Source organism: Fulmarus glacialis, unplaced genomic scaffold (genome assembly GCF_000690835.1).
Source record: "Fulmarus glacialis isolate BGI_N327 unplaced genomic scaffold, ASM69083v1 scaffold48326, whole genome shotgun sequence".
In the NCBI taxonomy this organism is placed as follows: domain Eukaryota; kingdom Metazoa; phylum Chordata; class Aves; order Procellariiformes; family Procellariidae; genus Fulmarus; species Fulmarus glacialis.
The window spans coordinates 9,539-25,443 of record NW_009219717.1 but is presented as its reverse complement, the minus strand read 5'-3'; the positions used below and the strand labels follow the sequence as shown (position 1 = coordinate 25,443).

The following is a 15,905-nucleotide window of genomic DNA, read 5'->3' as shown; positions in this document are numbered from 1 at the left end:
TGAGCAATAACTGTGGTTAAAATGCCTTGCAGTTGTATTTCAAATAACAAAGGATCTGAAGAATGGGGAGCCATATAGAAAGGCAGGACAGTAGGAAGCTTTTCAAGAGGCTTTTGCAAGGAGCTGATGGGAAGAACTGTTGTATTGGATAGATACGAAGGTTGCACAGTGCTGAGGTTAGAATTCAGCGCCCGAAAAAAACCCAGCCTTGTCAGCATCTCTGTCTCTAATTTCTGTACCTCTAGGTGCAGAGGTAGCTAAGCCTACTGCTTTTGTATTCTACTTATTACTAGAGACTTACCACTAAGAAAATGCAAGGAGGGTAGAAAGTTAAGTTTGCCCAGTACTGCCTTCTGAAGAGATACAGTCAGTGCTTAAAACTGCTTCAAATATAATTACTGCCAGGACCTCATCAGTCACGACTGTCAAATCCCTGCTGTATTTGCATGTTCTACTCAGTGCCTGGGGGAGTCAGGTTTATTTAAAGCCATTAGGACTTTGCTCGTTGTGTTCAGTGTATTGGCTGATACTGGAGTGTCAGATGCCAAGGCAGGTGGCCGTGATTTTTCATCAGCATTAGCAGCGGCAGTGGGTACTATGGTTCTCAGGTCAAGACAGAATTTACAATATTGTCCTAACTCCTGACCTTTCCTCCTCATTCTCGATGTCTGCAGACACTGTCCCCTGCATAGAACTGGATGGGAAGCGGTTCTTACTCACTGCTAGCTGTTACACACCTTTCTTGCTCTCCAGTGAACCGTGACCTGGAATTCACAGCATGGATTATCAGTTCTGGGCTTACAGGCAAGAAATAGCGAAACTACTCCAGAAGCTGCTTTCCTTTGCACCGTGCTCCTGAACAGGGAGAAAAAACAGCTCCTCAAACACACTTACCCCTTCTCTTTCTCACCCACCACCTCCCTACTCCAAAAGAATATGTTATTTCCCTTGATTGGAATGCCTCAGTCGCATTCTCAGTGGAGCCCAGTAAACAGCATCAAAAAGCATCTTCAGGACAGAAAGGATGTCAGTTTGACAGCTTTTTTGTGGCCCATTGATTCCAAAATTTCAGAGGAAAATGACAATATTCAGGGAGGCACTGGACTGTGCAAAGTTCCCTTAGACATTGATTTCTGTGAAACAGAAATGCCTTTGGAACAAATCTGTCTCTAAACACCTTCCTCACATAGTCCTAGGCTGGACTTTCAGTAACCTGATGGGTCCGACTGGGTAGCAGCAATCAGAGGGAAATAGGCAATCTGGCAAGAACTGCGTGCAAGAAATACCTTGGGAAAGGGAGATAGAGACTGTTCTGAGGCTGCTGTGGAAACATCTGCCAGCAGCATATTGTTGCTGGTGGGTTTTGTTGTTGTTTTCCTGTTAGGTCTACATAGAGTTCAGTCACTGAGGCGCTCTGGCAATCAGGAGTCCCAAGCCGAGCAGCGCGACTGTGTCTGGAGTTCATGGGAAAGCTTGCCCCTGCAAGCAGGCGGAACCAACAACCTCCCCAGATCGCATCAGTGCTGCTAGTGCCTGCAGCCACCACCGCGCGCTGCCTGCCCAGGGAAGGTGCGACTCAGCCATTGCTCAGGCATCGCAGCAGGGAGCAGGGCGCAGCTCCTGCAGCTGCATCTCTCAGCTCCTGCTCCTACCTCTACCAGCCTGCTCCAGGCTGAGCTCCAAACTTTAGCTTAAATGCATTTTGTCTGGGGCAAAACCTTAGGGAATTTCATACTGGTTTATGAAGAAGCAAAGGCTGACTGCATGTTTTGGCAGCCAGGCCCAGATTAGCTCCAAAGGCCACAAATCTTTACCAAACAGAAACCAGATGCTGCAACGATATGCATCACGGTGTCTGCTAGACACTGATGCTAGCTCAGGATCAGGCCTGTGAATATTTTACGCCTGAGGGTGTTTACAAGCAGAGTAAAAACCAAAAAGTGTTACACCTTTGCTACTTCTGAGAGAAAAAAAGGCATTTGCACTGAATCAGGGCATCTCTGAACTAGCACAGAACTAAGAAGAGCAGAGGGCAGACCCAGGATACTATTCAAACACAGGCGAGCTGTAGGTATGAGTTTCTGCTGGAGACTTTTACACCTGGCTTCCCAGTGAGCTGTCTATCTATCTACCATCTATCTCTATGTGATAGAGCAAACTCTGCTTCTCTGCTTAATACACATTTCATGTTTCAGACCTTGCCAGAAAGACAAATGGTTTTGTTGCTGCCAGTTGTGAACATTACACATTTGCCAGGGAGATGTCGCGCTTGTTTGCTACAAATGTAATTAGATGATCAATCACGAGGAACCAAGGAGAAATACCAGCACTGCAAACAAACATATTTTTCAGTTTGCTCTCTGAAAAGAACGGGGAGTTAACTACAAAGGAGAGAAAAACTCTGGCTCTGCATTTACAGTCTCTATCCTGGCCCCCTTTTCCTTGTCATTTCCAGCAGGGAGTAGCAGCCAGACAGCAGATTTCCTCCAGTTGCTGAAAGACATCTGGCAAGCTTGGGAACTCGTGGAGAGAGGCTATTTTCCTCTGGATGGCAAGCTGCTTCCCAGTTAGCCTATGCTTGAACAGGGGCACTCAAGGAAGTTAATGTAAAGGGGATTAGCCCAGACCCGGGTGTACGCCTGAATCGACAGAAGGGGAAAGCAGCAGAGATGCTCTGTGTGATGCAGGCATGCTGCTGCACTGCTGGCATCAAACACAAGGCTGCAACCTTGCTGCTCTGTCCTGCCCTTCACCTCCCAGTAAATCCATATCTGGATTAGCTCGGCCATACTAAAAATCTGTGTGGACTCTGTATGGGAATTAAAGTGGCTTTACTGCAGTTAATTCACAGAGGAATTTTTTCCATTTCAGGACTCTACCCACATCTGTATCCAAAGTCTCAGCTAAAACTGAGACTTTGTTTTGCCTCTGGCAGTAGCGTACAGGGATACTGAAACTCAACAAGGTCCCACAAGGACAGTGCAGAGCGAGGTGCCATTTGTACTACCTTTTCTCTGTATTTATGATCCCTTCCCTCTGCCTCCATATGAAAATGCAGGTGCCTGGACAAACGCACTAAAAAGCACTCTTTTTTCTAGTCAGCTTTTGTAAGTGTTTCTTTCTTCTCTACTGAGAAACTGTCAGCAGTAAAATAAAGTGCTCCTTAAAGCAGTACTGAAAGACTCACAATACTCCCTAATGGCCACCGTAACGCTTCCAAATGATGCCAGTTTTGTGTCTGGAGAAATTAAGATTATTTTTAGGACTGAAAACTCAAACTCTCAAAGGTTAGGAATTAACAGAGTTGTCCATGTAATTGTAGTTTTCTACCATATGGGTATGTACTAGATACAGCCTTTAATTGCATGATCACAAATTATACTGTGTTTTAGTTTCCCTATTTCATGCAAAATATTTGGAACTTTTTTTGTGTTTCTTTTTCCCAAATTAAAACTTTTTTTTTTTACAATAGAAATATCAAAACTTTTCATTTGTACAATGTTCAGACATCACCTCTTAACTTTCCTCATGATGACCAGCTGCATGAAAAGACAAAAATTATTGCTGTAAAAAAAAGTTTGACTGAAAGAAAAAAAAAAATATTGCAGAAGCTACAGAAGGAAATGGAAGAGAATTTTTGCTCACTTTATCCAGGGCCTTCTATATTGTCCCTAATCCCCATCAAGTAAATGCCCAATAGTGGACATGAGAGATTAGCTGTATATAGTTCCTCCAACTCTGCCATTGAGTTGCAACGGCCTGTAAGATGAGCAGGGATAGAATTACTGTGTACATAACTCACCCTTGCCTCTGGCCTTGTCTCCATGAAGCACAATTCTGTTTTGTGAACTGCAGAGCTCAGAAGGAGCTAGAATAGGACCAAGGGGCTGATCCTGCACATATCAAATCATTCCACTCCTTTTATACTTTTAAGATACTTTTATACTTCCAAGATGCTTTTTTTTTCATCCTGCATTTTATGCATGTTTCTGCCTTCTCTAGGTAGTTTTGCATTATCAAAGGGCAACAGGAGAAAAGAAAAAATTGTTGCTGCATTTAGTATTGATTTTTCTCCTTCACTCTGAGTCACATAAGCTAACATTTAATTAATTTCTGACACTTTGACAGTTTCTAAGACGACATTTGTAGAGCTATCAAGTGCCGCTGATAGCACTGTCAGACAGACACTTTTTGAATTATCAGCTATTAAGGACCCATATGCAACAAATTTCCCAGGATTATTATACAAATTGTTCTTTGAATGAGAAAAGCACACAGAAGCTCAGTGAAACATAAAGAAACCATTGTTCCCAGGTGAATTTGATATTTGCAAATGTTTTGCTATTTTGATCACTTACATGGCTTAATAAATCGAATTCACTTTGTCTTTTATTAAGAAAATTAAATGGCCTGTTTTGGGATGTCTGAGAACATGGCCAGATTTTCAAATCACAGTGGTCTTTATGGAGATACAGCTTGAGAAACATGGAATACTTGATTTTAGGAAGTGCTGAGGAGTGAATGAGGTCCCTTCAAGATCTCTCAAACCAGAAACCCCAAAGCCAAAGTAGCCAAAATCTCCAGTTGCTTTTAAACAGCTCTTGCCTTTACTCTTTGATCATGCTCTCTGACATGTCACCATTTCTTGACGTAGTGACTACTTGAGGCCCAGGTACAGATCTTGGTACTTTGCTTTTAAACACACAAGCAAACCTGGCAAGGGGCTGAAATGATCAACCTGGATTAATGCCATTCCAGAGACCCTCTGCAGCTGTGGGTGGCAGTTCGGGTACAACAACTCTATTTTTGCTGGCCTCACTATACTAATTTACCAATTGACAAAGAAGCTCTGTTTCAACAAATGGGACAGAGCTGTAGTTCACCTTGCTCAAAGGCACTGCTCTGACTTGATGTTAGCATTTGTCTGCCTCTGCTGTATGCCAGAGCCGTGTTACTATGATCAGATTGCTCTACTTGCTTGTCCTTGGAGCATCTGGCACTAGTGGTTCTGATGAGCTCAGGGAACCTATTAGCTCATACAGTGAAATTCAGCTCAATGCTCCTCTCCTCATGGCCTTTGTGGCTCTCTGAAAGGCAGACTCAGGTGGACACCAGTCAGATCTGAGCATGTCCAGTTCTGCCTGTACTACCGGCTCTGTTATGCGGAGGATAGGGATGATTTGCAGATTTAGGCAATACTCATATTTTAGCCCATACTGCTTCAGCAAACACAAATCGTGTGGAAATCCCATCTTATTCTAAGTGTGTAGAAACTCCAGCAGGACCCAGACATGGTGTGGAAATACCCAGAAGATGGTGTCAACTATCACGAGATCTTAAGCGAGCCCACCTAAATGAGAGCCAGAAGAGCCTCACCACACAGCCAGGAAAAAGTCTTTCCAGTATGCCAGAGCCAGTGGCCAAATATACTGCAATCTCATTGTAAACGTGGAATTTCTGTTTTTCATATGCTGCTACCAGACAAAGTCCCCAACATAGACACCTGCTTTTAAGCTTTGTCCCCATGATGTAGCTTAACTTTTAGCCAGTTTCTTACAATGTGGACATATGTGCAGATGGATGCCAGCTGCAGATCTAAGGGTATGCAGAGTCCTCATATCACTGCTTTGCATCAACTGCTGGCATAAAATCCATATGACCTCATGGACATTCATGCACCTTCACTAGCCTGCACCGTACAGAAACATGACCTAATAGTTATCAGTTCTACTGCAGTGTATCATCAGAGCAGAAACCACAGCCTTCCCTTCACATACCACATCCCACACTTCAGCTTTGTTTATACATCTTCCTCAGCAGAGAGTAGCTTTTTGCTGTCTGCTTTTGCAGCTAATAACTCTCAAACCTCTATATCCAGACAGCAACATTTCTTTAGAATATTGTTTCCTCATATGTGTTCAGTTCATTTTCATTCTTCTTCCTCTTCATCCATAAAAATACCTGTAAGGCCGTGACCCGATCCATAGCGAGTGGAAACCAAAGGAAGGCCCCTTGGTGACAGCCCCCTTACTGTGTGCCAAAAATGGCCCAGCTATGGAAGCAGAGCACAGAGGCAGCTGTGGGAGACAGAAAAAGTCCAAAAGACTAGAAAACACTTGTAGCTGTCTTTGCTACACCTGCATAAAACAAACACAAAAGCCTAAATAGGTTCTAGGGAACTCTACAGCAAAAGCCACCATTTGTTTATACGTTACCTTTGAAAGAGTGCACAGCACATGGCCATTGGCCAGGAAAGAAATGATGGTTTGCCGTGATGCCACAGATTTCCAAGGAGACCTGTCTTCCCAGTGCCAGGAGCTGCAGAGGCTGGGTTGTGGGATGGCACCCAATCACGCCCCCCCCATTTTCCTCTTTGCACTGCAACCTCACTGGGGGAATGGCAGAAGGCAGGCACAGTCCAGCCCTGACTTCAAAACTGCTACTGTCAAGTTTCATTATCATCACAATTTGGTTCATAGGTTTATTTATTTATTTATTTCCCTGCTGGAGGGAAAAAATAAGGAAAAGCAAAGGAGGAAAAAAAAAAAAAAGAACACAGCCCAAAGCCCCATGAAGCACATGAAAAATAAACAAAGTGGATCGTGGGAGATCTGCCCTGAACTGTGCACACCTAACATGGAGCAGTTAGTGTTTAGGGAATGTCAGCGGCGCGGGCACAAAAATCCCAGGCACTCTGCCTGAGTCGGCTGTAACACAGAGTAACTAATATCCCCGGCCACAGAAATCTGGGGGATGAACTGGAAATAGAAATTAACTTCTTGAATCCCTGCCTAGGTATCTGACCATCAGTTCAGCCTCCCACCTGGGTCTTCATCACATTTCCAGTCAGTCAACCATTTGCACACAGGAATTCAGGGTAGGGGGAACAGGCTCCAGAGAATCCCAAGAGTGAGGAAGCACATGCGTAATTGTTTTATTTTTATTTTACATGTTGGCCTTTGACTGTCTTTTCAACATCTTTGTGTCAGGGTGGAGCTGGAACCTGGCACTTTTACCTCCATGGAGCCCCTAAACCTGTCTTGGTACAACGGTGACATCGGTGACAGGAACTGGAGCAAGCCACTCAACGAGTCCAATGCAGACCAGAAGCCTCAGTATAACTACTATGCCATGCTGCTCACCCTCCTCATCTTTGTCATTGTTTTTGGCAATGTGCTGGTGTGTATGGCTGTGTCCAGGGAAAAAGCCCTTCAGACTACCACTAATTACCTGATCGTGAGTTTGGCAGTGGCAGATCTCTTGGTAGCAACTCTGGTCATGCCTTGGGTGGTCTATCTGGAGGTAGGTGACCCCGTTTTCTTTTGCAGTACTGAATGTTTCTGGTAAATAGGAAGAGAGAGAGAAGTTTTAGCAGCCTGGACATCAGCTATTTCAAGACCTCCTGAATTTCCAAAAAAAATAAGTGTTTTTAATTTCCTAACAGTTAGTCAGATTTTTCCAGGAAATGGACATGATAGCAGATGACAGGCTGACTTGAAAATACACTGTTGTTCAGAGGGCTAAATTACAATCCAATTGCATTGAAAATCTGGCCTTTAAATAGAAGGGTCAAGAATTTTGTTTTCAAAACAATACAGATGAACTGTTCATTCCCAAGCATAAGGATGAGTCTGCAACAACATCATGGGTGTCACACTGATAAACTGCATCAAATAGTAATCAGAACCCTATTCCTGAAGGACTACAGAAGTAAGAAGAGCAGGCAATTGTAGAAGTAGGATGCAAATCCAGAGCTTTTATGTCACAATATACGAGAGAAACAGAATCACCAGTGAGCTACTTTTCACATTACTGCCGTTAGCGCATCACTTTGGTACAAAAGAGCTCTATGCTTCTCCATACAGCGCCATCTTTGAGTGGCACTATGGCTGGTGAAAGTCAAATACTCCCAAAACTTCCACCTATTTTTTTAATGGCAAATGACTCTTGCAACAGTAAATAGCCTGAAAGAATGAAATGCATCTCTAGAGGAAAGAATAAGAGAAGATATGCAGCCCCTCTGCCTTGGCCCCCTTTGCTGGGGGGGCTGTGTTCTTCAGTCAGCTGAGAGCTGGCATGCTGGTGGCAATCATAACCAACAGAGAATGAACAGTGGTGAGAACGCATGAGACTGAAACTATATTGAGTTTACAATTAATTTTCAGGCATTTGTTTATGAGAGAAAATGATAAAAAAGAGAGGAGAGCAGGGGAAGAAGCCATTATCAATTAGCCCATTAAGTACTAATGCAAAGCAAAACAAACCCACTGACATGACATAGGCTGTTGAGAAAGCACAATACTAATTATCACTCTAGTTAATTATTGTTTTCATGGCACTTTAAAAATGTAAAGCATCATGCATCTGCTAAAGCTTATTAAGCATGACCACAGGCTGGTTGTGATTGTAGTCAATGCCTCTGGGACTACTTGCGCACTTCCATTATATTTCTCTTTTGCGACAACCCATTTTAAACGGAGGCTTATGCTGCGAGAAGCTCTTGCTCTCTTAGGCCCAGCTATAAGAGTCTCTAGTCACTTCTTATTTTAATGTGAAAGAATAAAGCACAAATTATGTAAGATGCTTTCCCCTTTCTGGGCTCATGTGTGCATGGAGTTGGCCAGGAACCTCAGCTTCCTTAGTCTACCAAGTAGGACAATCAGGACTCTACATCTCAGCAATACTTTTTTCTTTTCTTAATTTACTTTTGCCCTTTCTGCTCTTATCCACACTCTGCTAAACCTACTGCTAGCTTGAAGCAACAAAAAAACATGACAAATACTTGTTGACAAAGAAGCAGCCTTTGGACTGACGTGGGTTACGCACACTGTGGTCCCTCTCTGGGTCTGCAATCTGAAATCAAAACTGGCCAGAACCCTTTGTACTGTAAATATCTTCATTTTTGTGCAGGCTTTGTATCACAAGCTCAGACAAAAATGAATGTCAAAAGGAAATCCTTTTAAAAATCAGCCTCGATGCAAACAAATCTTCTACCTCCAAACTTCTGAGGTTTCTCCTACATAAATGAAAACACTAAGAGAAAGAACTGCTGCGGTTTACAGCATCTCCCATAAACTTGAAATGATGCTTTCAGGAAACTGATTTTCCAGAGACTTATATCTGGCTGGAAACCTTTGCCTTTAGGCAAATTCTCATCAAAGTTACTGATGTAACTGTCTCTTAAGTGCTTTTTTAGTCCCTGGGTATTCATCTGTCACTCAGGCTTCAAAGCAGTCATTCTTTCTTCCTTCTTTATGCTGCCTATGGTTATGTATATCAGAGCAGAAATAACTGAAGAATAGATATCTTATTCATTCTATTTTCAAATGCAGCAGGACTGTATTTTTATTAGAGGGAAATATACTTTTTCCATCACATGTCAAATACAGCAGTCCTAATAATTGCTATTGAACTTAATTGGCAAAGTTCAGTTTCAATAGCAAGATAAGGGAAGAGAAAAAAGCTACTGGTAACTGGAAGTGTTATCATTAGTTCTTTGTCTTTATCACAACGTGTAGTTTGTCAAAGAGTTTTCGCTCTGAATTAAATTCATTTCGTTCACAAAAACAAAACAAAACAAAACAAAACCTGAGGAATTTCTACCCCAATTTTTTAAACTAAGAAATGAAGGAAAGCTTCTGCTTCTCTACTGCTGATCTTTGCTAGGTCTAATTGCAAAAAAGTGTCTAATAAAAAGCTGTAAGTACAATTAGAGGTGCTCAGGATATAAAATTAATGTATTTCCTTCCTAACACTTCTTTGCGATGCTTCAGAGACCTGTTTAATCTCCTACATACTTCACTCTGAGGAGATTTGTACTCCCTTATGTCATTGGAATATGAGCCCAGGTTTGTGTTTGCTGTTTGGGCTGACCAACTCAATACAGAGTAACAGGATGGAATTAGGAAGGACAAAATCACACCAGCCCTCAGAGGAATGCTCTAAAGAATGGTTTGGATGGAGCAGACTACTTCCTTTGTGGCTGTGCTATCATTTGAGACCTTTAGACTAGACAGGACAAAGTCCTCGAAGGCACTCAATGGCAAACAATCGTACTTGACGCAGCATGTGACTGACTGCATGTGACCTGATTCCAGCTGGAACTCCTGGAGACAAAATTTTGATCCCTCTTGAACCAGCAGAACTCTAGCTACCAGTAAGCGTCTACATCTCTGTGCAAAATTCTCCCTGTAGACCCTCTCAATAGCATATCCTCAGTGAATTCTTTTACTGACCTTATTCTCTCTCTTTGCAGGTGGTTGGTGAGTGGAGGTTTAGTCGGATCCACTGTGATATCTTTGTAACCCTTGATGTTATGATGTGTACTGCCAGTATCCTCAACCTCTGTGCCATCAGCATTGACAGGTGAGGGCTCCATGGCAGCAAGTTCTGTCAAATCCATGGTAGCAAGTCACTGCCATCTTTATATGGTCTTATTTTACGTGTGACTCAGAGGGTTGAATATGGTGTGTTACTGACGTCTTTGAAGAGCAATTTAGAGGACCTAAATGAGGTCTGAGCAGCGATTCCATCAGAGGCAGACATAGAAACACTGGTCTTAAGAGTGTAAATGGAATTGTCTCTGTATGTCCCCGTTAGTTCAGTCCTTCTGTTTATATACTTGAATGATGGAGCAGCCATCAGTGGGAAGGCAGTAGCTCAGAGAGAGTGGAAGAAAAATACTATGCTAAGCTGACCCCAGCTTCATGCCTTCCAAAACAGGGAACGCAGACATCTTAGAGATTCCTGACTTGCCCTATATTCTATTGCTGGACCGGGCTTTCAGACACAGTAACTAGGTGTAATTTCCCACAAAGTTTGTCAGCACTAGCAGAGTAACAATAGACTGCGTTTGTATCTCCACACTGCAGGTACACAGCAGTAGCAATGCCAATGCTGTATAATACCCGCTACAGCTCGAAGCGCAGGGTCACGGTCATGATTGCTGTGGTCTGGGTGCTTTCATTTGCCATCTCCTGCCCACTCCTCTTTGGCCTCAACAACACAGGTGAGTGTTATGCCGCCTGCAGCTGGCTATTGGCATCTTCGTGGCTTTACTGGGTCCCCAGATAGTCTTCTGTTACAAGTCAGGAATAAACATGGGGATCAGGTTTTAGGTTTATTGGGATGTATCCATACCTGTTTCGGGTGTCCTCTCCCGGTGCCATCCCAGACTATTTCTGTCAGCCACTTCTGGATCTGTTTCATCTCTTGCTGTTCCAGACCAGTGTTTTAGACACCTCAGAACTGAGGTTATGTAGAAGTTTACACAACACTCATCAATGTTACATTAACATTTGTTCACTACAAAATCAAAATCGCTCTTACATTAAAACATGTGAAGAGGAAAGTCATGGGACAAATAGCCTCACCGAGACAGGAAAGAAAAGAACTGGCTTTTCAGCCATCAGTTTCATAGGAAGACTGGATTGTATACAGCATGGGATTGGCAGGCTTTTTGTTAGAAGGCAAGCAATGGCCAGGGACTTTGGGTCCATATGTGACTCCCTATGACCCCAGGGGAGTTTGCTGTTCTGGTATGACTTCCAGCTGACACGATAGTCCCCTCTATAACCCAAACCCCTCACTCTCTGGGTATCTCTGTGCCTTCTGAAAGAGGGAGAGAGAAGGGGAAGCCAGTGCTAGCTCCCAGCAGCAGGGACAACAAGCCTGAAACTTTTTGTCTTCCAGATGAGAATGAGTGCATCATTGCCAATCCTGCCTTTGTTGTGTATTCCTCTATCGTCTCCTTCTACGTTCCCTTCATTGTCACCCTGCTGGTATATGTACAGATTTACATAGTGCTCCGGAAGCGCAGGAAGCGTGTCAACACCAAGCGCAGCAGCCACGGCCTGGACTCAGACACGCAAGCCCCGCTGAAGGTAACTAGACCTCTGCCCTGCTCTCAGCAGTCTCCATCCTTTCCCCTTCTGGCTCCACTTCGTTCCCCAAAGCAGTTCCTCCTTTCCCCAAATGGCTGGACTAGGTGAAATACTGGATCACAAAGCTGAATGCTGTGTCCTGCCATTCTGGAGTCCCCGTTGCACACTCTGGGTTATCAGGTCACTGGCTGGTGCTTCACAGGCCTCCCTGGATCTCAGGGGATGTTTCATCAGCAGATCTGCATTAGGAGCTGCTTCATTAATCAGACTGCATTTCCTTTGGCTCTGCTGAGTTTGGGTTGGGGTACCCAAGACTACAGGCTATGCTATTTTCTGAGTCAGTCCTGCTGTTGTGAAAAAGAAGTTCAAGGAAATTGTTTGCGTGGCTGGGGTGCAAACTACGTCGCTGGTAATGATACCTCTGCAGTGAAAACAGCCTCTCAAAGCATGAGATATGTCTATAAGTGGAGTCCAGCTGAGCATGTGAAGTGTGAGACCGCTTGTCAAAACGCTACTCTCGCAGCACATGCAAAACAAAAAATACGTATAGTCCCAGAGGCACTACCTCCAAACTGCATTACCTCAGAGGCCAGTGTCATGTCAAGCAAAGGAGGCAGTGAGACAGGGATACGCTGAAACATAAGCAGATCTTTGTTGTTTCCTTCCTTTGGTGAAAAGCAGAAGGGATACTTGCCTCCATTACTGGTTCTTCAGAGTAGTTTTCCATCATTCTTAGCACCTTAGTCACACTGATTAATTTCTGCTTCATGCCCTGTGTTTGTATTTCCACGTCCCTTCCTTACCAGCTTCCCTTCCCAATTACTATCTGCTTGTGTAACCTCTGAGCTGGTGCTTGCCCCTTAGGACAAATGCACTCATCCAGAAGACGTCAAGCTCTGCACAGTTATTGTGAAGTCCAATGGGAGTTTCCAAGTTAATAAGCGCAAAGTGGTGAGTGTTAAAGAGAAGTGGTAGCTTTTCAGAGTATTTAGCTTTCCCCTTTTCTCCTCTCAGGACGCAAAATGGATTTATGTAGGGTGGGAGAAAAATAAACTAAGAGCAAAGGTTACCATTCAATCTCAAAATTTAAGTATTCTTCCTACTCCTTAGAGTGAAGCAGGGGGTTTAAGATCATAGAGCTCAAAAAGCCAGACTAAGCTCACCTAAAGATCAGCTATAAAAGCCATGACACTTTGACATTTTGTGTCTTTGATTTTCTTCTCCTCGCTGTTATTTATTTTAAGTCTTGGACTGCATTGGCTTTGCTGGGTTTTGCTTGCTGATTTAATTTTTATTTATTTATATTCTGAAAACCTAAATAGAATCTATGGGGAGTGGAGACAGTGTCTCTCCCATTTCTTAGCCTCTTTGTGCAATAAAGGAGAGTCATTCACTGCTGTTCTGTTGATCCCATCTACCCAAACATATTCTTATCCATAAACATTTTACAGCCCTTTCTCCAAGCATCTACCAAAAATGTAGGGAGGGAGAAAAGGGATTGGTTGTTCTTCAACATCATCCACTTCACTCTGTAAGGAACGTTCATTGCTCCTCTCTGTGTATTTATCTGTCTTTATGTTGTCGACATTTGATTCTTGTCCAGGAGGCGGAGAGTCACATAGAAGAGATGGAAATGGAGATGGTGTCCAGTACCAGTCCCCCTGAGAAAACCACCATCAAACCAGCGGCACCAAGTAACCATCAGTTGGTTGTGCCAGTTGCTTCTAATCAGGGCACCAACTCAACCCTGCAGGCACCCTTGGACAGTCCTGGGAAAGTAGAGAAGAATGGACATGCCAAAGAAACACCCCACACAGCCAGGGTCTTTGAGATCCAGTCTATGCCCAATGGCAAGACAAGGACCTCTCTCAAGACTGTGAGCAGGAGGAAACTGTCACAGCAGAAAGAAAAGAAAGCCACTCAGATGCTAGCCATTGTACTTGGTGAGAATGCACATTGGCTTCCTCTTGTGTTTCTGCAGAAAACCAATAGCTACCCAGGATTAGGGTAACCAGTCTGAATGTCCAGCATAGACTGTTTTTCCAGGCCTCCACAGAAATAATTTCACTGGATATGTTAGAGGATATGTAGGCAAGAGGCTGCCAATAGGAAGGCTACCTCCTTCCCAGCTAGGAACAGTTCACAGTGCTGTACAAAAGGCTCAGGAAGCTGTCCATCTGTGGGGTGTTTGGACTGCCAAAAGACAGCTGGGTGCAGGGGCAAGAGAGCTAGCTCATAGGCTTTGTAGAACACAAAAGGCAGCATAGCTCAGCAAGAAACTGGCACCTTGAAAGGCCAGGTTTTTTTGATGTAGCTGGTCTAATTACATCAGCAAAGAAGTTCTTTAGTACCTGGATACTCAGAATATAGACTATGAGACTTAACAGACAAGCAGAAGGCTTATTCCTCAGGGAAACGTTTTTCCTTTATACCCAAAAGAATCTTACTGTTCTCATAGTCTCAAAATTTGTCCAGCTTTCAGCAATCAAAATCTCTTTCCTTTTCCTCCAGGAGTTTTCATCATCTGCTGGCTCCCATTCTTCATCACTCACATCCTGAACATGCACTGCGATTGCAACATCCCCCCAGCAATGTACAGCGCCTTTACATGGCTTGGATATGTCAACAGTGCTGTCAACCCAATTATTTACACCACCTTCAACATTGAATTTCGCAAGGCTTTCATGAAGATCCTCCACTGTTAAAAGTAAAAACAGCAACCACATTTTTAAGAATGCGAAAAAAGAAACCAATGGCATTCATGCACACAAACAGGCAGCCATGGGGAGGTCTCGAGCTCTTGTATTGGGCATGAGGCCTACAGTGTTAGAACAGTGCCCTGCCCATGCGCCTCTTGGTGGGGATGTAACAAGGACCTTCATGTGGGAGGTTCTCTCATCCCTCGAGGTGACCTTTGGACTCTGGGACACCAATCCCAAGAGCTACCCTCACACTGTGTTTAAAGCGGAAGCAAAAATGAAGGTACACTCACTTGATTCTTGCCTGTGGCTATCTAACCTTGAGTGCATTAAACACAGACAGTCGCAGAACCATGTGAAGGTAGCAATAGGTCACTGCCACTTCTGGCTTGTGTGTTATGTCATTGATACAGTTCTCACCAAAGACAAGACCATCTTTTCCGCTTTGCAATAGGAGCCAGACAGAGCTTGCGGAAACTCCATGCAATAGCTTTGCCTTCACCTCAAGCTGACTTACAAAGTATTAAGCTGCTGAAGCCTTGAGAAAAAACTTTAAGAGGTCCCCAAGTGGGCTAAGAAGGTTCTGCCCCCTACAAATCCAATCCCTGCAACAATGTGGGCCTACAAGCGACGGGCAGAAGGAAGAAGGGGAGCATAAGTCTCATGTGGGACCACCACCTCAGTGTAAATAAGAATAATAGGATGAATTGAACAGAAGCCCAAGCCAAAAAATAGATGGAGAGAAGCTAAAGAAGTGATACCTTGTATTGCATGGTATACATTCAGATCAAACAGGACACCAACTATCATCTACCATCAGCCAGCGCAGCAGCAATTTCTGCCCACCAGCGTTTCATCTCCAGTCTCTTACAAGAAGTTCCAAAACTAGGTGAGGAGTGTTAGTGTGGCGAACGTAGAAACATGAAGACAGTGTGCCAGGTGAGGCATCTGCAGCCATGTCCGTTTCAGATGTGAACTTGAACGAGTCAGCTAAGTTAGGTCCAGTTCTTCTCGCCTAACTTCAGGGCGCCATGAAGCCAAGGACCACCTCAGATGATTTGCCTATGTCTCTCAATAGAGAGAGTGCAGAATAACATCGTGCCTAATTTAAATTAACAGTAAATGAGATAAAACTGTGTGTTTTGGAAAAAGCCAGAATAAAACCCCAAGGAAGTCCCTAGCTGGACCTGCTCCTGTGTCCAAGTTGGACTCTGGAAAGGTCTGGATGTTTCCAGCATCCCTTACCCTCTGATATCTATCTTCCATGGATTAAAACAATTGAAAACCCATAACAGCATAATTTCAACCATGCTGACTCTGGCAT

At 43.7% G+C, this 15,905-nt stretch overlaps 1 protein-coding gene across 3 annotated transcripts; it reads left to right on the top strand.

The window, feature by feature from the left end:
• Positions 1–6,998: 6,998 nt before the first annotated feature.
• DRD2 (dopamine receptor D2) lies at positions 6,999–14,587 on the top strand. 3 transcript variants are annotated; one of them, XM_009580461.1, is made up of 7 exons: positions 6,999–7,302; positions 10,256–10,365; positions 10,872–11,008; positions 11,692–11,882; positions 12,747–12,833; positions 13,486–13,825; positions 14,394–14,587. In XM_009580461.1, the coding sequence occupies exons 1-7, from the start codon at positions 7,021–7,023 to the stop codon at positions 14,585–14,587; spliced, it is 1,341 nt and encodes a 446-aa protein (XP_009578756.1). In that variant the 5' UTR covers positions 6,999–7,020. The 3 variants fall into 3 exon arrangements, with proteins under 3 accessions (XP_009578756.1, XP_009578758.1, XP_009578757.1); XM_009580463.1 differs by having other exon boundaries at positions 7,021–7,302; positions 13,636–13,825; XM_009580462.1 differs by lacking the exon at positions 12,747–12,833 and having other exon boundaries at positions 7,021–7,302.
• The last annotated feature ends 1,318 nt before the right edge of the window (positions 14,588–15,905 follow it).

Bases quoted from the DNA above. Each gene is read 5' to 3' on its own strand.
- DRD2 (XM_009580461.1), top strand. From the start codon at position 7,021: ATGGAGCCCCTAAACCTGTCTTGGTACAACGGTGACATCGGTGACAGG. The intron at 7,303-10,255 runs GTAGGTGACCCC...CTCTCTTTGCAG, and splicing joins CTTGGGTGGTCTATCTGGAG to GTGGTTGGTGAGTGGAGGTT. The intron at 13,826-14,393 runs GTGAGAATGCAC...CTTTTCCTCCAG, and splicing joins GATGCTAGCCATTGTACTTG to GAGTTTTCATCATCTGCTGG.